This window comes from Borostomias antarcticus (assembly GCF_949987555.1).
Source record: "Borostomias antarcticus genome assembly, chromosome: 16".
Taxonomy (NCBI): domain Eukaryota; kingdom Metazoa; phylum Chordata; class Actinopteri; order Stomiiformes; family Stomiidae; genus Borostomias; species Borostomias antarcticus.
This window is the reverse complement of record NC_140249.1, coordinates 3,772,694-3,790,189: the sequence shown is the minus strand read 5'-3', so window position 1 is coordinate 3,790,189 and position 17,496 is coordinate 3,772,694. Positions and strand designations below refer to the sequence as shown.

At 45.6% G+C, this 17,496-nt stretch overlaps 1 protein-coding gene across 2 annotated transcripts; it reads right to left on the bottom strand.

The window, feature by feature from the left end:
• Nucleotides 1–750: 750 nt before the first annotated feature.
• colec11 (collectin sub-family member 11) lies at nt 751–4,843 on the bottom strand. Of its 2 annotated transcripts, none has more exons than XM_084451232.1 (7): nt 4,708–4,843; nt 3,808–3,962; nt 3,613–3,684; nt 2,718–2,789; nt 2,560–2,613; nt 2,318–2,413; nt 751–1,947 (listed from the first exon to the last, which is right to left on the bottom strand). In XM_084451232.1, the coding sequence occupies exons 2-7, from the start codon at nt 3,935–3,937 to the stop codon at nt 1,538–1,540; spliced, it is 834 nt and encodes a 277-aa protein (XP_084307358.1). In that variant the 5' UTR covers nt 3,938–3,962; nt 4,708–4,843; the 3' UTR covers nt 751–1,537. The 2 variants fall into 2 exon arrangements, with proteins under 2 accessions (XP_084307358.1, XP_084307359.1); XM_084451233.1 differs by having other exon boundaries at nt 751–1,929.
• Nucleotides 4,844–17,496: the final 12,653 nt, after the last annotated feature.

Genomic DNA, 17,496 nt, shown 5'->3' with positions numbered 1-17,496 from the left:
CAGGTGGAGAGTGACTCTTCAGGGCTAGTGCTCTTGCCCCTCCCGCCCCTTACAGAAACTTAACATACTAAGTTATCTCTGCTTAACATGACCATTGCACTGCATATTTCAGCTGACTATTACAAACAACTAACTTGATTTAGTAATGAGAACTTTTTTTTACAAAACATGAAACAATAAGTAATGACCACTCAAAAGGTTAATTAAAATCAAATCCGGGTTTAGAGTGTAGGCTATAGGCCTACGTGCGTTCCAAGTAGTAGCCTAGCCTACATATGAACAGCAGCTAATTATTTCAGTTCAAGATTCAAGAATGAATCTAAGAATTTCAGTTCTCATGACCAGATCAAGTAGGCTACAAGCAGTGTGTGTAGGATACAGGCCTACAGTAATACAATGAACTCATGGTAGTAGCCTACACACACACTGCTTATGCCGGATTTCCACCACAGATTGTCAGGCAATGATCCTTTCCTCTGAGACAGAGCTATTCAAATTGTTTACTACCAAGGTAACTCGAGATTTCACCATTCCAGAGGCAGCTAATTGGTTTCTGACTCACAACTCCTGGTGAATGGAATGCATAATTAATCTCTGTATTAATTATTAATTTCTTAAGGGACTTGTGCTGTGCATTTTCAGAATCATTCACATTACACTTTCTCAGAATTTAGAAAATCAACCCACATTTAAATGTCCCAATGTTGTTTTTTTAATAGTCTTTGAAAAAAAGACACCACATTTGGTATAGAGAGGTTTATTTGAGGCTACTTGGATATCATACTATAGTATTAAATGTAAGTATCTGCATGACCTCTGAATCCCAATTATCTTGCTCGGTTAGCATCTACAGCCTATTCGTCTGCACTGTGGGGAACAGTACCTGCAAGATTAATCCAATGAATTTGAAACCTTTATCACATTTATAGTTGTCTGTTCATTTCAGCAGGTCAGATGGCCTCTTCTCAACTTCCAGGAGGTGTAATGAAGAAGTTTGAAGGTGACAGTGTGCAGCCATCCTTACCGGCGGCTCCACTGTCTGGTCCAATATCAGTACAAATGCTAGCAATGGCTTCCTTTTACAGGCCATTGTGTAACTGAAGAAACAGGAAGAGGTCACAACTTCACATAATGAAATCACATATATCTTGTAAGAATCATCAACATGTTTGTGTGTTTTCACACTGGGGTGAGCACATGATTCAATACACTGGGGTTCACACCCAGCACAGTAACAAAATATAATAATAAAAGGTTTAAACATGGTGTCAGCATGTTTGAGCATATACATAATTTAGACAAAAAAGGCTATGGCAATTGGTGCTATAAGCGAAATGGTTAATAGTTTCAATTCATAGCTGACTTTCAAGAACATTGTAATCATACTATTTTTGCACTCAATGTAGTTGCACGTCAATACATAGTCCAACAAAAGAGAGCACAGCTGGATAGCGCAGTCAACTCTCCATGTCTTTACAGGCCGAAACGTAAACCATCACCCCTTCACGCGCCTGCAGTCCTCTGCACAGAGGAGCATTCAAACAGCGTCCTTGTCGAACTCGCACACAAAGTACATGGTGGGATGGCAGGCCACGTCTGTCCACTCCCCCGCGCCCACCATCTCGGCGCAGTCCTCATCCTCGTAGGCGTTGTTGGGCTCCCCTTCCCGCCACTTGCTGAAGGTACTCATGGGCGAGCGGTCCACGTAGGTGAAGCGGCCCTCGTGCTCCATGTCGTTGATGCCGATGTACACCCTGCTCAAGCCCGCCTGGGTGATGTAGGCCGCGATGGCGGCGTTGGCGCCCTCGTCCCGGGGCATGGCCAGGTGCCCGCCTCGGCCCTGGCAGTAGGCCTCAGCCTCGGTGTAGCGCTTCTCCTCCTTGACCAGCAGGTACACCTTGCTGTCTGTCTCTTTGATGCCAGCGACAGCTGCAGGGGAGGGCAGTGCTGAAAAATGAGCACTTGGATTTCTAAAATCACACTGACGACATTCGCTCGCCGGCGTTCACATGGTGCACGACAGCAGGCAAAGCAAAATGGGCAATGAAAGAGAACATGTTCAACTTACAGGATGTCACTGTATGAATATAAACTACTATAGCATTTAGACCTTTTGATAAAAAAAATGTACAATCATTTTAATAGAACTTTTTTGTTTAAAGCAGTATTGACAAGGAATGTATTATTGTAATGGATTGTATTAATACACTGCAACTGTATTATTCTCTGTGTCTTATGAACCCATAAGGGTTGGGCACTGTGTGTGCATGACACAGAAAGAAACTAATCAATCAATCAACCAATCAAATAATCATACCATTTTTGATGAACTTGAGCTCACTGGACAGCTGAGACACTAGGATGTCCATCTCACCAATCATCTTCCTCAGGGGGGTGCACTCACAGGGTAAACCTGATCGAACACAATGTCACATTTTACTCTGTGAAATCTGAACATTTCCAGCAGTTGGCATGTAAGACTTCAACCATAGTGAGAAAACCCTTACAGGAAGTCTCGCAGGTCAACTGTATAAACGGGTAGATCATGTTAGGTCGTACCTGGATCGCCGTTAGAGCCCTTTGGCCCAAAATCACCCAGGTCTCCCTTTACACCTGAGGGTGAAAACATAGGATTTGAGATGTCACATGTTCAGGTGACATGTTCAGGTGACATTTAAACTCTATTCGTAGTCTGAAACAATACAAGTTCATTTTACCTTTCAATCCACTTGGACCTATTTTACCATAGTGTCCCATGATGCCCTTCTGTCCCTTCACACCAGGCTGTCCTACAACACAAACATGAACAAACACATCACCTATGAACAGTATATACTCTAGTCTCAGATATACTATAATCTCAGCTATAACGAGTGTGTACTATAATCTTGGCTATGACAAGTGTGTACTATAATTTCAGCTATGAAGTGTGTACTGTAATCTCAGCTATGAAGTGTGTACTGTAATCTAAATTATGAAGTGTGTACTATAATCTCAGTTTTAATGAGTGTAATCTGATATGAAGTGTGTACTATAATCTCAGCTATGGATAGTGTGTACTCTAATCTCAGTTATGAAGAGTGTGTACTATAATATCAGTTATGAAGACAGTCCGAGTGAGTACAGTAATTTCAGATATAAAAAATGTTAACTGTAATCTCAGATATGAAGACAGTCTATGAAGACAGTCTGAGCATGGACTGTAATCTTAGATATGAAGACAGACCCCAGGGCTCATTACCAGAAGCATGTAAACACATGTCATCAAGTGGTGGATTCTGGGTGGTGGATTCTGGGTATCTTCCACATGACCCCTGACCTTTTGTAAACACTTGGCTGTTCTGGACTGGTCAGCAATGATGCAACCAGCCTACTAGGGTGAACTTTACCCTGGTTCTATTCATTACTGTAATTGTCCAATTAAAGTGTGTGAGATAGAGACAAACCTTCTAGTGTGGTTTTTAATCTTTTCATCCCACAAAGTGTGGTTGAACATGATCTACTGTAGAAGCTAAAAAACCCTTTTCCAAAGGTCAACCTGCAAGTGTGTCCTAATTCTTAAGTTCCCATAAGTGACAATCAAATGTAAAATCTCTGAACACAGTGACGTACCAATCTCTCCAGGTGGCCCTACCCGCCCTGGTCTCCCAGGCACTCCCTTCTCTCCTTTCTCCCCTGCTTCTCCTGCCACACGGGAGGGGAAACAGAGCAAACCCACATCAGCTTAACCTCTCATCAAAGTGTGTGTGTGTGTGTGTGTGTGTGTGTGTGTGTGTGTGTGTGTGTGTGTGTGTGTGCACTGTATGCCTTTTAGTCCTGGGATGAGGATCTGGACATTGCATGGTTCTTCTGCCATGATCTGGCTGTGAGCAGACTGCATCAGGGTCAGACTCAGCACAGTGATAAGCAGCCAGGGCATCGAGTCCTCTACTCCCATCCTGCCACATGGAGTGGGCGACGGACTGGAAGAGAGAGAGAGAGAGAGAGAGAGAGAGAGAGAGAGAGATGGGGGGGGGGGATTTCAGACTCATACAGTACACTTGATCAAGTAATGCAACACAGTTTAGAAATAGCCTAAATACTATTACTTTACTTTGAATACTTTATATGACATTTCAGGACAACATTATAGGACAGCCACATATTGGTGTAAAGGGAGATTGAACAGAGAGGCGGAAGAGGCAGATATCGCAGCCCTGTTGACATTGGAGCGATGGATAGCCTAACCTCCCTGGCAGCTTCACAACAGAAACTGTCTCTCTCCCAGCCTGTCAGTGTAAACATACTGTCATTGAATACTATCCACTATCAATAAGATTGATTAGCAAATTATTCAGAGGACACAGCCTCATGTTGTTGCCATGGTAAAGTTCACAAAGACAGCCAAAAGATTCAGTTTTAGTCCATGAATAGGATCGTCTTTACAAAGCAACCTATTGTCAAACATGATCAGCTCAAATGCAAAAGATGCCCTTATCTTGAACTTTGCACATTTTTTTCCAATCAAGTGGATTTTCTAATTGCTGAAAGCAATGGTTAACAAATTATAGGCTAATCGTTATATAACAGATAGTCTAACAGCCTAGCCTACACAGAGGATGAAAATCCAAGTCAACTTGTTTAGCCGATCGATTAGGGTAAGTGTTTAATGGGCTAATACCATTCATGCAAATCTCCACATGCAGTCTATGTTTATATCAAACCTACCTTGCGTCGAGTTTTCCGGTCTCCAAAAGTAGCAAGCAGCCTCGGGTTGAGGGTTTTCACAAAAGCTCCTCATGAATTAACAGGAGCTTGCACAATAATGGTGCTCCCTGAGGAATCCCGTTTTCTGTAGGAGCTGTAGCCTAGTGTGTGAGATAGATAGGCTGTCTATAAACAGTTTCTCAGATAAAGACCCGAGCAGCTGGGGCCTCCGAGATAATTGCATGGGAAAGCACTCAAGCAATCATTGGCAGCATGCAAGATGATAACATCACACAAACCGAGCATGCACATGCACAGATATGAACACAACAACATGCACATATGCACACAGATATGGGATAGGCCATTTTTAGAAATTATTGAAACTATAACATGTTTAACAAAAAAAAGTTTAATTAATTAAAATATATGTTTTTGAACACACATGGTATTTTGGAAGTGTTCCAGTCTGGGTATAAAGCGCTGCACAGTACAGAGAAAAAAAAGTTTAATGAATTAAAATATAAATTTGAGTAGAAACGTTTTGCTGCTCTGATTGGCTGATCCTTCCGCAGGCTCTATTTTTGATGACCCGTACGTGGTTGTGGTTTCTCACGGTGTGCCACAGTAGCTGCCTCAAACAAACAACAAAACACACAGACAGAAAATCCAAAAGATAAACAAACGTAATAGTAGTGGGCTACCTGTCTTGTCCTTTGTGTTATTGTACACCTAAGGTACTGGCTGCTTAAAAGTCGGAAGTCCGGACAGCCAGCGCGTGTTTGACCAAACTGTGAAGTTGCTAGCACACTAGCTAACTATCTACAACCAACACCGTTTTACCCACGCTAACGAATATATTTAACTAACGTTACTAAGTTTAGTTTACTAACTTCAAAAACAGTAAATATTGCGCTAAGTGACAGGTGAGGGGTCAAAAAAAGACGTATTCATGTTTTATTTAAATGAGTGACTGTTCGTGACATGTTGACGTTGTTGTATCCAACAGCTGACGTTAGTCTGACGTCCTTCAAATGAAGCACATTTCAGTCAACAAACCATTGAAAAGATGCCTCAGAGGAAACGCCACAGGGTTGAATATGATGGGACAAATGACCAGGTAAGCCTATAACTGCTGTCAGGTCAGCTTTTGCTAACTTAAACACAGCTGACTTAACTTGGGTTATGTTGCAGAACTCAGTCTGGAAGTCCAGTCCAGTGTGGCTCAATCCACAGGAGGAGTGATGTTCTTTCAAACCCACCGTATGTGTTTTCCAGGTGTGGTTGACCACAACAATTGTCCTTGACAATGCCTCGTCGCCACTGTTGTGGCTCTGTGACTTCCATGCACATTTGAAAACACTTGTCAGTCGTTTGTCAGTCGTTTATGTTCATTTCTAAACACGTTTTGTTGAAATAGCCAGCAGTGTCTCCAAATGAAGGAGAATCAGAAAAAACAAGCATCTCGCCGGAGGAACCCCACTCCCAAAGAGGTCAAAGGTAAATAAATACACTATACTGTAGGGACAAAAGTATACGGGCCACCTACACATTACACCTACAGGAGCTTTTTTGACATCCCATTCTAAATCCATAGGTATTAATATGGAGTTGGTCCCCCCTTTGCAGCTATAACAGCTTCCACTCTTCTGGGAAGGCTTTCTACAAGATTTTGGAGTGTGTCTGGGGGAATGGGTTTTTGCCCATTCATCCAGAAGAGCATTTGTGATGTCAGACACTGATGTTGGATGAGAGGTCCTAGCTTGCAATATCCAGTTCATCCCAAAGGTGTTCAATGGGGTTGAGGTCAGGGCCCTGCGCGGGCCAGTTCTTCCACACCAACCTCACCCGACCATGCCTTTGTGGACCTTGCTTTGTGCACTAGGGTACAGTCATGCTGGAACAGAAGGCCCCTCCTCAAACTGTTCCCACATACAGTAGTTGGAAGCTTAGAATTGTCCAAAATGTCTTAGTAAGCTCACTGTAACTAAGGGGGCTATGCCAACCCTAGAAAAAAACAACCCCAGACCATTATCCCTCCTCCACCACACTTTACATTTGGCACAATGCAGTCAGGCAGGTTGTGATTCGTCACTCCACAGAACACGTTTCCACTGCCCCAGAGTCCAGTGGCGGAGTGCGTTACACCAGGGGCTTGGTGTAAAGCATCACGTGGTGATGGAAGGCCCTCTCATCCAACGTCAGTGTCTGACGTCACAAATGCTCTTATGGATGAATGGGCAAAAATTCCCCCAGACACACTTTTGTCCATATAGTACAAGTTATTCTGCCCTGGAGAATTGATTGGAATCTACTTGAACACTGCAATGAGGGTTACAGGTTTGAAACAGGTGCTCAGAAAAGGTAACACTCCATCATCTATGCACCTCCATAAATAGAAAAGGTGATTCAAGCACTACTGCCTGTAGTCACTACTAGGGATGAGTTCACATTTTTGAATAGTCGTGCCAGTTTCCACATAAAATGTTTATGTCAGTCGCAAAATTGTTTATTTAAACCAACATGAATATTACTTGTATAAAAATGAGGCTATCGAATAACATCAGTTACGAATCATTCATTTGATCTGGCTCCAAGACACAGCACATCTAGGCTGATCATACACTAAGAGAGAGAGGGGGGAAGGCCTATCAAAATACCAGCAGCCTAGAAAGGATAAAAGCGGAAAAAAGTTATTTCAACCTTTATTTGCACTTAGTGTAACAACATTTTAACAAATCAGTTCTGTGTGTAAAAAATGAATCGGGTAGACAACATTGCCTCAAATCATTGGGATATTATATCTTAAGATGTTTTTTTGTTTTTTTACAATAAAAAAACATTACATTGCTGAATGCCTTTTGAATATCCCGTCTTAAGAACAGTAGACTATTTGAAAATGATTTTGGTGAGTCATGCACATCCCTAGTTATGTATCCCTAGTCATGTGTTGTATTGTGTTCTCTGTGTTGATGTGTTCCAGTGGTGCTATCCAGTGATGATGATGATGAAGAGACTGAAGTACTGACCCGCAGGGTGACTCGCCCCTCCCGAGCAGTTCCAGACACCTCCAACCCCTCTCCATCGCCATCTAGTGGCAGTGTGGAATCATCTGTGGATGAAGATATCACCAGCGATTACTTTGCCGACTATAAACTCATCCCAAAAATCAGACTACCCAGGAAGATGCTTATGCAAAACAAGGTAAATATTCATCATAAATATTAAATATATCATCCATCAAGTGTTAAAGGCTATATTGCCAATTGTGAGGTGTAGTAATCTCTTGGAATACTATTCTGCCCCACAAAGGAAGAAGGCAGTAACTTTCCAGAGTGCAAAACTGAGAAAAATGACTTTAAAGTTGTTTTCCAATAGGGCTTTTTGCAGTAACTGTAAATTCAACCCCCTATTTTCTCCAAAACACAACACATTAGAGAGAAGATATTTGTCCACATGACAAAACTTGTCTTTAATGTGACAAAAAGGATTATAACTCATTTTCGACCAAAAATGAAATTACTGGCTTTTTCCTTTGTAGAGCAGTATTCTACTCGATTCATTGTTTGAGTCTTGATTTGGGAACCGATACAAGCAACTATTCACTGCATGAAAAATACGTACTACCTCCGCCCCAGCGGCCCACAGTTTTTGATGGCGTGTGTTGGTTGATTGGTTGGTTTATTAGAATTGCACAAAAACTACCTGACCGATTTTCATGAAACTCGATGGAGGGGTGGAGCATGGGCCAACTCAGAACCCATTACATTTTGGAGCGGATCCGAATCACAGGACGGGTCTACGAGCCGCCCAAACATGGCCGACCATTCACCTCCATTCATTTTTTGCACTTAGGCTCAGGAGCGAAAATTTCCCCCCATTCATTGTCAGTGGGGGGAATTGAAACGGTCTCGGCATGGGAAGGTCACAGAGATACAGGGTTTGACCTGGCATAAAGCGCTCAACCTAAAGAATGCAGCAATACCAAACATGTCCTGCTCACATTCACAGAGCCACGAAATGCATTCATGGGCGAGGGTCTGTGCTCTCCAAGCACCTTTTTATTTGTTTTCAAGCATTTTAATGGACATCAGGATTGTGTTGAACGAGACCTATTGCCATCTCTATTTTGTCATCTCGCCTCTCATTTCCCCTCTGAACAGCTTGGGAAACTGTTGCGCAAAAAACCCTCTGTCCAACAGACAGAAACCAGAGAGGAGGAGGTTCCATCAGCAGCTCGCAGAGGGAGGTCTGAAGTAGACGTGGACTGTCGCCTTGTGAGAGTTGGGACCATGTGCCGGAAAATAACACAGCGTGTCACAGTAAGCATATTACCCTTACTTTAGCCGGCATATACCTGTATACATATTTAGATATATAAATTAAGGGAACACTTAATCATCACAGTATAACACCAAGGCAGTTAAACTTCTGGGATATCGATCTGTCCATTTAGGAAGCGTAAACGATTGTGCGACAACAGGTGGACAGGAGAGGCAACAGCAAGACGACCCCTAAAAAGGAAATGGTTTTGCAGGTGGTGGCCACAGAGCATTTCTCCCTCCTTATCCTTCCTGAGGGATTTTTCTCTAGTTTTGCGTTTTGCTCGTGCCCTTGTCACTACTGGTAGCCTGAGGCGGTACCTGCAGCCCATTCAGGCTGCACAGGTAGTCCCTCTCCCATGGTCAGACCCCACGCTGTGGCTGGGTCCTGGGCTGCTCCTGGTGCAGGACGATGCCCGGCCTCATGGCCAGAGTGTGTAGGTAGTTCCTGGATGATGAAGGCATTGATGCCATTGACTGGCCCTGACGTTCCCAGACCTGAATCCAGCTGAGCACCTCTGGGACGTTATGTATCGGTGCGTCCGCCGCCAAGTCGTGTTACAGACCGTCCAGGAGCTCCGTGATGACCTGGTCCTGGTCCACACGCTGCTGATTAAATTCACACAGTTGGATCAGCCTGAGACCTTTTACTTTGATTTTCGGTGTGATTTTGAATCCAGCCCTCAATGGGTTAATGATTTTGTGACCGTTCTTACGACATTTTGTTCTCAACAAATGACACAATGTAATCAATGAATCTTTTCAATTTGAATGTTTCGTTTGAGATCCGCAATGTGTGATTTAAGTGTTCCCTTAATTTCTTTGAGCAGTGTATTTAGGTTACAGAACGTTGCAAATCAAAAAACTCACTCAAAACTCTCCTCCTCAGTTTAATCCAGAGTACATTCAGATAGATCACCAAGGTAAGCTCTTTTATATATCATATTTTGTATGTTGCACTGTATTTTGTTTGCACTGTATTTTTTATTTGCACTGTTCTTTGTGTTGCATTTGCACTGTCATGTCTTTCCCCTGTCCTGTCCTGCACCCTGTCCTATGTTGTCTGCAACAGCGTAGGCCATAACCCTAGTCAAATCCCTAGTATGTGTGTACCATATACATAGCCAATAATACAGATCTTGTATCTTTATATCACTTTGTAAATAGAAATTGAAGAAAAACTAGAAGCCGATTATAAATTTACTGATGATAAGCATCCGCAGATGTACAGGGGCGTCTGTAGCTCAGTTGGTAGAGCGAGTCGTTCAGTGATCGAAGGGTCGGTGGTTCGAATCCCAGCACCGACTGTCTACATGTCGAAGTGTCCTTGAGCAAGACACCTAACCCCAAATTGCTCCCAATGAGCAGGTTAGCACCTTGCATGGCAGCTACCGCCATTGGTGTGTGAATGTGTGTGTGAATGGGTGAAGGAGAGGCCATTGGAAAGCGCTTTGAGTGCCGCTATGGTGGAAAAAGCGCTATATAAGTGCAGTCCATTTACCATTTACCACACAGTAAATCCCTTTGGTTTGTTGGTTTCCTCTGATGTTCAGTGTGCGTACCAGCCAAGGCTGTGACCGGCTGTGAGCTGTGCCTTTCCCGGGGGCTTCCCTCCCTGCTCCTGAAGACCACGCCCGGAGAGGGCCTGCGTCTGCGCTACCACCTCAACATGTACGACGGCCGCGGGGGCGGCTGGTTCCACAGCGAGGGCTCGAGTGAGAACGCTAGTACCCGTCCTTGATTAACATAGGCTAGAATAATATCCTGACTTGAAATGGTCTGGTGTCAGTGTCAGATGGTCCAACAACAGTCATGACTGAAAGACCACCTACATTTTGATATAGGCTATTTTCGTTGCAGTCCAAGAGGTACCATTTGTCTCACACCAGCCAGTCTCATTACATTCTCAGGTCATTATGTTAAGAGGAATGAAACAAATAGCTAATAATTTCTACTCAACCCACCACCACCTCTGTGGTTGTGACCCTTCTTTGCAGATCTTGGTGAGAAGTACATCATCTTGGTGTTTATGGATCTGCTGTCAACTCCGGACAGGTGTCTGCTGGAGGACATCTTAACGGAGATGGGGAGAGAAAACGGGGTGGATGACTTCGTACGCACCATCACGTTTGAAGAAGCCAACAAGATACTCATGCACGGCAAGACGGACCCCTCAGCGGACGGCAGCATACGTTCACCGTCCTCGCCGCCGGCCCCTCGGGACGGCTCTTCGCTGAAGACGTCCCCAAACGCGTCATTTCCCACCGCGGCTTCTCACACCCCGTTGGCGTTTCAGCAGGCGTTTCTGGACCGGGGCCCGGGGACCGTCTCCAGAATGCATCCATACCCACCGTTGCCCAAGTTCCCTCCACAGCCTGCAGCGTCCCACAAGAGTCCAGCTAAGGCCCGTTTGCGTCCGCAGACGCCCCCCCCTCGGCCTCCCCCCTCTCAGACGCCCCCCCCTCAGCCTCCCTCCCTAATAGGCTCCTCCGGCAGCTCGGAGGACGAGGACGTGCTGGAGGTATTCTCTGGTCCTGTGAAGAGGTGAGGGAACCTTCCACCACAGTCCTGTAGGAGGTAGTAACCATGATCTGGGGACCTGACTAGTTCACTTTCACGGTTGAGAAAGAAGAAAACGCACACCGTAGTCTTGGAGAGGTGCCAGTAACGGGTGAACTATACCGGATAAAGACAATGTGTGCACTTTCATTTCTTTATCTAGCTACGGTAGCTTTCACGACCCGATGCTCAGACCGCTACCGTTGTGTGATGGGGAAGAGGAGCTCATTCATGCTCAGATCCTTTAGCTCCTTTTGAATGATCTAGCGACTGTCTATACTTTTTTTTTTTGTTTCATTTCGCTCTGACCGTTATTGGGCCAGGTAAAGGAAGACATGCGCATTGAGTGTGTGTTCCTTTCTGCCCTGGCTAGGTTGATCATGTACCCCCCTCCCCCAGCCAGAGGGGGCATAGCCATCACTAACGAAGACCTCCACCGTCTCAACAAGGGAGAGTTCCTCAACGACGTCATCATTGACTTCTTCCTGAAGTGAGCAAAAATCATAGTCATCCTTTACACACCTCAGCCCAATACAGTGGTATCTTTAATACAGGTTGTCTTAAATGACTTGATTTTCCTGGTTTTGGACATTAGTAATGTCTCTGTAATATTTCCTTTGTTTTATTCTCAATGGCGCCTTGCACAGGTACTTGGTGTTGGCAGAGCTGAGAGAGGAGGATGTGGAGAGGAGTCACATATTCAGCTCCTTCTTTTACAAGAGACTGACTCAGCCAGAGGACAGACGAGCCCAGGGGTCGGACAGCCCGCCGTGAGTCCTTGAACTGTACTGGCTCAACTTAACGCCCTTATTAGTTCAAGGTGCAATCATTGATTTTATTTATACATTGTCAAAACTAATTAAAACCACCTATTATCAGATTCTTTCATTGAGCCATAGTGTCCTACTGTACTTCATTGACTCACCCCTACCGGTCACCACGTCTTGTTATTCCAGCATTCCTGCCTGTGTTGTCAATAACCGGCCCGTGCTTTCTCTCTGCCCCGTGCCTTAAACATATATATTATACATTTTAGCCTTTGCTTTATAAACACGTCTCTTACTGCCATTAAACGGTCAATAGAAATAATGATTGCAGCTTTAAAGCATCTGGAAATGTATGTGCTACAAAATTGCAAGCACAGCATTGCCCTCTTACAGTAGCTAACTATTATTGTCTGAGACTGTCATAACGCAATCTGTCCTCCAGCAAGAAGATTAGACACAACGGAGTGAGAACCTGGACCAAGAACCTGGACCTTTTCCAGAAGGATTTCATCTTTGTTCCCATTAATGAATCGTGAGTCCGGTGCACACTGCCTGCTCTCACTGTGCACTCTGTCACAGTCTGTCTCAGACATCAGATCTGTCTCAAAATATGACAACGCTTTATTAGTTTTACAGGTACTTCAGTGGTCATTAGCTCATGTTTCCCCCCTCCATCCATGTCCTCTCTCTCCCCCTCCATCCATGTCCTCTCTCTCCCCCTCTCTCCCCCTCCATCCATGTCCTCTCTCTCCCCCTCCATCCATGTCCTCTCTCCCCCCCTCTCCCCCTCCATCCATGTCCTCTCTCTCCCCCCTCTCCCCCTCCATCCATGTCCTCTCTCTCCCTCTCTCTCTCCCTCCATCCATGTCCTCTCTCTCCCTCTCTCTCCCCCTCCATCCATGTCCTCTCTCCCCCTCCATCCATGTCCTCTCTCTCCCCCTCCATCCATGTCCTCTCTCTCCCTCTCTCTCCCTCCATCCATGTCCTCTCTCTCCCTCTCTCTCCCTCCATCCATGTCCTCTCTCTCCCTCTCTCTCCCCCTCCATCCATGTCCTCTCTCTCCCTCTCTCTCCCTCCATCCATGTCCTCTCTCTCCCTCTCTCTCCCCCTCCATCCATGTCCTCTCTCTCCCTCCATCCATGTCCTCTCTCTCTCCCTCCATCCATGTCCTCTCTCTCCCTCTCTCTCCCCCTCCATCCATGTCCTCTCTCCCCCTCCATCCATGTCCTCTCTCCCTCTCTCTCCCCCACCATCCATGTCCTCTCTCTCCCTCTCTCTCCCCCTCCATCCATGTCCTCTCTCTCCCTCTCTCTCCATCCATGTCCTCTCCCCCTCTCTCTCCCCCTCCATCCATGTCCTCTCTCTCCCTCTCTCTCCCCCTCCATCCATGTCCTCTCTCTCCCTCTCTCTCCCCCTCCATCCATGTCCTCTCTCTCCCTCCATCCATGTCCTCTCTCCCCCTCCATCCATGTCCTCTCTCTCCCCCTCCATCCATGTCCTCTCTCTCCCTCTCTCTCCCCCTCCATCCATGTCCTCTCTCCCCCTCCATCCATGTCCTCTCTCCCCCACCGTATAGTATGACAGTACAGTCTTTAAAGTTTTAATGGGCTAACCAATGTGTTTTGGCCTTAAGCCATCAGAATCAGCATCATCCGTTTGCCCATTAAAACTTTAAAGACTGTACTGTCTCTATGTGAGTTCCAGTTCTCTTCTTTATGCACTCTCTGATCCACCATCCATGCCCCCTCTCAACACATTACATTACATTACATTACATTACATTAGTCATTCGGCAGACGCTTTGGTCCAAAGCGACTTAGAATAATTGCACTTAACAAAGGTAGTAAGTGTTCTACTACTCACCAGAACTCCCAGGTGCATCTCATTTCTAAACTCTCCCCCAGGGCCCACTGGTTCTTGGCAGTCATCTGCTTCCCAGGCCTGGAGGTTCCCCAGCGTGACCCAGAGACCCCCTCTCCAGCGTCCTCTCCGGGGCCCGGCCCAGGGCCCCTCTCCAGGCTCCGGCGGGAGCAGAAGAACCCCATGTCCGCAGCCTGGGGGGGAGCTGAGAGCTGCGTGGGCCAAGACTTCTCCTTCACCTCTCCAGGGTCCAACCCCATGTCTCTGTTCTTCAGAGGGCGCACCAAGGGTACTGCACTGCTTCTTCATTCCCAGCCGGACCCAGATTGTCTTGACAGCTCTTTAGAATGAATAAATGAATGTATGTAATGTAATGTAATGTTGTGTTGTGTTAGTAAACAGTTGGCTTGTTGATGATGTTTTAGACGGAGGCCGGGACTGCGATGAGGTCTGCTCCGAACCTGCGGCGTGTAGAAGGTGAGTGTTGTCGACTGGGGGGTTTATTTACACACACACACACACACACACACACACACACACACACACACACACAGTTGATGCCCCCATGCTTTTTCCCTGCCTCATTGTAGTTTCATGTCATTCCCTTCGGTGACATTAGATGGCACCATACAGACTGTTCTTCAGTTATCCGGTCACCTCATCACGTTTCATGTCCTCAAACAGACCCTGTATTCTGATCATGGATTCACTCGGAGGCCACGGTGACAGAGTGGTGGAGATCCTGCAGGAGTAAGACTTCCCATCGCTGTGCAGGGAAACGAACCATTTACCACCACAACTGACTCAATTTAACTGTGAGATAGATAGACAGACAGACAGACATGCATACTTTCTTTCTTTCTTTCTTTCTTTCTTACACACTTCCTTCCTTCCTTCCTTCCTTCCTTCCTTCCTTCCTTCCTTCCTTCCTTCCTTCCTTCCTTCCTCCCTCCCTCCCTCCCTCCCTCCCTCCCTCCCTCCCTCCCTCCCTCCCTCCCTTCCTCCCTCCCTCCCAGGTACTTGGAGGTGGAGTGGGAGGTGCGGAGGGGCAGCCGGAGGAGGTTCTGTGGAGAGGCCATGGCAGGCTGCCGCCCAAGCGTCCCTCAGCAGGACAACCTCAGTGACTGTGGGCTCTACCTGCTCCAGTACATCCAGAGCTTCTTCCAGGTGAGCAGTGTGGTAGGAGCAGAAACACACAGAGAGTGGCTGATACAGGTTATACAGAGGAACGCTTTCTGATACAGATTATACAGAGGAACGCTTTCTGGAAAGGGCTGAAATGGTCAACGGACTACGCTTTTATCCAAAGCGCTTTACAACGGCCTCTCATTCACCCATTCACACACACATTCACACAGCATTGGCGGCAGCTGCCATGCAAGGTGCTACGTAGCCTGCTCACTGGGAGCAATTTGGGGTTCAGTGTCTTGCGCAAGGACACTTGGACATGTGGACAGGAGGAGCCAGGTATGGAACCGCTGACCCTGTGGTCATTGGACACAGCCGTCCCTTAAAGACACACAGCTTTGTTTAAAGAACCTGCACTCTTCTCTCTTGTGTTGTGAATCCAGAACCCCCCATGTAGTTTCACCCCACCCATGGACCTGAGGAAATGGTTTCCACAGAAACGGGTGGGGAAAAAGCGTGGAGAGATAAAACAACTGATCTTGGCGATTCACCGGCAGCAAGAACTGGACAGCAGCAATTGATCTGTAACCTCCACCTGAACTGGATTTTCATGTTATATTTTGATATGTTAAAAAAAATAAAAATAAAAGTGTTTAATGTTGTCGAGGCCTTTTAATTGGTGGCATAGTAGTAACATGTATTACCTACCCTACAGTATATTTTAAGATTGAAGATTCCATCAAATGGAGAATGCCAATATCACAGGTGTCACTGTATCGCTCTTCAATATATCTTCCACCCTCACTTGCCCACGCCGGGTTCAATCTCGGGTCCTCAGACTTGCCAACGCGCACGATCAACCATGAACCCCGCTGTAGCCGGGGCCCCTGAGAAGCTAGCGGTCATGAATGAGTCTAACAAATTCAACTCTGTTACAACCATAATTGAGTAGCTATGCTGTGCAGATCGTTAGCACTCATTTTCCCTTATGTCGCTATTTAGATAACCTGTTCTGTCAGTCGGTCGACAGAAGTAGGGTACGTACGTGCTTTTTGTACTTCTCTCTTTTTAAAGGTATCTTGAATGAGCCCTTTGGTTCTCCTCATTGCACCCTTTTCAATTATTCGTGAGGCACTCTGCTAGATTAGCCACCTGTTGAGCCAGCAGCTGAACATGTGGAGGAGAGAGGACCTCCATCTCAGTTTTTAGATCTACAAATACTTAAAAAAAAGAAAGAAATAATCAAATTAATCTTCAAATGTATGTGGCTGCTTCACATCTGTGCCTACTGTATGGAGGATAAACCTGTGCGACAGTGGAAGACTGAATGGAACAGTAGGCCATGGCCCAGTCATTCTGGAGTGCACTGTATCCCTCAGACTCACCCCACCCCACATGGTTCCAGCTAGTCCGAATGAATGAATGAGCTCCTGAGCCCCCCCCTCCCCCAGATCACCACCTGCTTCACATCTCCACCTCTCATCTAGGTTATAGGAAAACCAGTCATCTCTAGATCAAACCACTAGAACCACGTCCCCCGCAGGGATCGGTACTACTGCTCTGCATGACAGCTGCCGTGTTATTTGTCAGTTTTGTGTTTGTCACTGTGTCACATGTAGGCCTACTCCATATAGCATACAAGTATGTGACGTGACGTTATTGCAACTAGCTCCCAAGTGTGCTGCAAGTAGAGCAACACAGTAAAATGATTGGCGATTAGGTAGATCATGATCATGAAGGATACAACTATAACTCTTGACATTTAGGATTTAGAGTTTGGACAGTTAAGCAGCATGTTTTACATGTCTTATTGTGTGCTGGAAAGACCAGTATCGGATATCCTAATTAGATTTACAAACCCGGTGTTGGCTTTCAACATGGTATCAGGTGTCTTCTTCAGTAATACTCCCAACAGTTTTACATTACCAGCTTTTTAAATATTCATGGGTCTCAAGTTAGCATTTGTTGCACCTTTATTGAAATGATACTATGCTACTCCTAGGCTACTAATCCCCACTGTATTAGGGTTTATAGCCTATCTCATATGATTAAAATGCAGCAACACTGAAATAAAATGTGAGATAAGATACACTGCCCTACCGATTTTATTAAATATTCAAATGTACATTTTTTTAATGTATTTGTGTAGCCATTTGTAAACAGTAAACTGTTCC